We start from the raw sequence: 3,787 nt of genomic DNA, 5'->3' as shown, positions 1-3,787 counted from the left end.
TTGAAGGTGGGAGAGAGCGCTGTACATTCACTCCCCCCACCTACAATCCCTGCCGGTACGAGACTCGAACCCGCAACATTTGGGTTACGAGTCCGACTCTCTAACCATTAGGCCACTACTTCCCTGAATTGCGAGATATAAACTCAGAATTGCGAGAAAACTCAGAATTACGAGAAAAAAGTCTGAATTGCGAGATATAAACTCAGAATTGCAAGATATAAACTCAGAATTGCGAGAAAAACCAAGAGTTAAGAGAAAAAGTCAGAATTGTGAGATATAAACTCAGAATTACGAGAAAAACTCAGAATTACGAGAAAAACTCAGAATTACGAGAAAAAAGTCTGAATTGCGAGATATAAACTCAGAATTGCGAGAAAAACTAAGAGTTAAGAGAAAAAGTCAGAATTGTGAGATATAAACACAAAGTTAAAAGAAAAACTCAGAATTACGAGAAAAAAGTCTGAATTGCGAGATATAAACTCAGAATTATGAGAAAAAGACTGAATTTCAAGATATAAACTCAGAATTAAGAATAAAATTAAGAATGGCGAGTTTATATCTGACAATTCTCAGTTTATATCTCAGAATTCTGATTTTTCTTTCTCAGAATTGCAAGTTTATAATATGCAATTCTAAAAAAAAAAATTTTTTTAAATCTGAATTGTGAGATAATAAGTTACATTTACCTTTTTTACTTTCTTTTTATATTTTGGCGGAAATAAGCTTCCATAAATTTGGTACATAAAAATAAGAGGGATAAATGCACAGTTGCCATAATATCTAAATAAACCCAACATGTGTGTACAAAAACAACTAAACGTGGACCTGCTTCATGCTATATAAACTATTTAGCACCAAATCAGTCCAAGGGCACGTTACAAAAGCCTTTAAGGCTGTTCTGCATGAAAAACTGTCAAATTACTGCATGTGAATATGGCAAAAACTCTATATGCCATTTTGTCATGAATGCCATTGCATTGATGTGTTATGACTTGATTACCGTGGTAAAGTGGCTGATTGAACAGGTAATCAGGTAAACCTCTTCACCAGCTCTACTGTTCGGAATCACATCATCATCATCTTTACTGCACTGGTCACGAAAAACCAGCGAATGCCAGAAGACAATATGAGAAAAGTGCATAAATAAGAGCTTTTAATAGCTAAAAGCTTTTCTGATTCAAAGTTTTGACATGATAATTCGGGCCTTTCAGGTTTGGACGCTGCAGTGATCAATCTTTTGTCTATATGCTTTACCTCACCATCTGGTTTTAATTGTTCTGTTGCAGTGTGTTCAAACCTCTTTTAAGAGTTGATCTGGAAAAGCACAAACAATACAGCATCTGTTTCTAGGCCTTAGGTTAAATTATGGAAAGATTAGAATAGACATTGGACTTATTATTAACCGCACACTAAAGGCACAGCATTATATGATTTCACACACACTCAAGTCTTTCCATCTGCTTACAACCCTGCAAAGTTGAGCTCACACACAGAAAACTAACCACCTGCTTGTCAGATTGAGCAGTACCATGCTAAAATTATGGTAATGCCATGGTTCTTTAATAGTAGTTACTGTAGTACTGTATGTACAACGATATCGAATGATTACCATATTCATATAACACTTACTAATAAAGTACTGTGGCAGTACCATAGTACAACAATCATATCAGATGCTGGTACATGTCCAAAAACAAATAATTTTCCTTAAGTTTTCTTTCACCTTGAATTTATACAAGTACTGCGGTAGTCCCATAGTAAAATTATGGTATCAGGTGTTAATACCATGGTACACAACCAAAACATGGTAATATCATTGATTTAAGTTAAGTTAATTATTTTTCTTTTGCCTTGAATTTACTAAAAGTGCAGTGGCAGTACCATGGTAAAATGATGATATCAGATGCTAATACCATGGCACTTTAAGATTTACCACGGTACATGTCCACAAACATGGTAATGCCATAATTTTTTGCATGTTTGTTTTTTTGCATGTTTGTTTGTTTTTTACCATTGAAAAATGATTGTATGAGACACTAATACCATTGCATTTTAACATTTTGCATGGTACATGACCAAAACATGGTAATATCATTGTTTTCTATAACTTTATTGTTTTTTGCCTTGAATTTGCCAAAAAAAAAAAAAAGTAATTTGGCAGTACTGTGGTAAAAGTATGGTACCATAAGGTAATGCTTCAAAGAATACTATGATGTGTTGATCATGGAGTCAGATGGCTTCATTACTATCTGGTACTATGGTAGTACTACGGTAAAATGATGGTATCAGATGTTAACACCAAGGTACTTCAATATTTTCCATGGTTCATGTCCAATACCACCATTTTCTGTACGTTTATTATTTTCTATTACTACTACTATTAGATTTTCAAATAGTTGTATCTCAGCCAAGTGTTGTCCTATCCTAACAAACTTCCCTTACGACTGGTTTTGTGGTTCATGGTCACATTTAACTTTTGTTTCACATAAAAAAAAAATTACAAAGTCCTTAAGGGAGGCGTTTCCCCCCACTCTACCCTAACCATGGTACATGTCCAAAAAATTTTAACATTTCTGTAAGTTTAATGGTTTTCGTGACAAAAACTATGGTAATAATAGCATTGTAAAATTATGGTATGCCATGGTTCAACCTGCTCAAATTATTGCACCAGATGGTATTACCATGTTAGCCTCAAAGAATACCACATGATATTTGCGTCTTACCTCTTCACCCTGATGATCTGGTCTCTCATGGGCTTTATATCTTGGAAGCTCTGCTGGTTGACCAGGCTGTAGACCAGGATGAAGCCCTGGCCGTTCTTGATGTAGAGATCCCGCATGGATGCGAACTGCTCCGTCCCCGCCGTGTCCAGGATCTCCAGCACCGACGGCGACGAATCCACCTCGATCTCCTTGCGGTAGAAGTCTTCGATAGTCGGGTCGTACTTCTCGATGAAGGTCCCGGTCACGAACTGGACCGTGAGAGCGGATTTGCCGACCCCTCCGCTGCCCAACACGACCACCTTGTACTCGCGCATTGCGCACGGATGAGAACCGACGTGACGCGCGTAATGGAGCCAGCTAACAGTGTCCAAACTGATCAGATGCGACGGGAAACTTGCCTTGAATATCGCAGAAGTCGAGCAGACGCGCAGCCATGGCTGGCTGTATTGCAGCACTCACCATAGAGTCAAATAACAGAGGCGCACAAAGAGCCAATGCGCGGACTTCATGGCATCTCTAGCCACCTCGAATAGCCAGAACCTAACAGCTGCTTGGAGAAATAATCTTTTAACATGCATTTGCGTGCATTTTAGGTTATAAAAGCGCGTCGCGCCTCGTCAGGGCGAGCATGTAAGGCATCACGCGTCCCCTCCGAGCGTCATTTGGAGATCCTTAAGGACGCTGCTGCATTTCAGAATAGCTATTCTTCTGTATCTTACAGCATCCTCAACCGCCATACTCTCGGGTGGAGACCTTCTGAAGCCAGAGCACATCGTCTCGGCTCGAGGATAGGAGTTTTGTTGCGGGATTGATGCGCTGGGCGATCAATGGGCGCGGAGGAGCGCCGTAAGCCACGCCTGCTTGTCTTAATAAGGCAGTGGTGAATGTGGTGGGCGGGACTTCCGCTCTTAACTGCGACGCGAATGGTTACAGCGCCAGCTGTGCGACCAATGAGGGACGGCGGCAGGGAGCGTGTCGATAAATGATGCTGGGGATGCTGTTCCTATGGCAACAGCGCGTTGCCTGCATCAGCACCTGAAATAGACCGCACAGGGATGCGGCCA

The 3,787-nt window shown here is 40.1% G+C and overlaps 1 protein-coding gene across 1 annotated transcript in view; it reads right to left on the bottom strand.

The window, feature by feature from the left end:
* LOC107730400 (ras-related protein Rap-2a) overlaps positions 1-3,522 on the bottom strand; it is a 10,166-nt gene extending 6,644 nt beyond the window's left edge. The window contains exon 1 of the mRNA XM_016541242.1: positions 2,724-3,522. Coding sequence (XP_016396728.1) covers positions 2,724-3,037 — 314 coding nt within the window. The 5' untranslated portion in view covers positions 3,038-3,522. The remainder of the gene's footprint in view (positions 1-2,723) is intronic.
* Positions 3,523-3,787: the final 265 nt, after the last annotated feature.

Source organism: Sinocyclocheilus rhinocerous, unplaced genomic scaffold (genome assembly GCF_001515625.1).
Source record: "Sinocyclocheilus rhinocerous isolate Xijiao unplaced genomic scaffold, SAMN03320098_v1.1 scaffold548, whole genome shotgun sequence".
In the NCBI taxonomy this organism is placed as follows: Eukaryota; Metazoa; Chordata; class Actinopteri; order Cypriniformes; family Cyprinidae; genus Sinocyclocheilus; species Sinocyclocheilus rhinocerous.
Note: the sequence above shows the minus strand (reverse complement) of the source record. Positions and strands in the feature narration are given on the sequence as shown.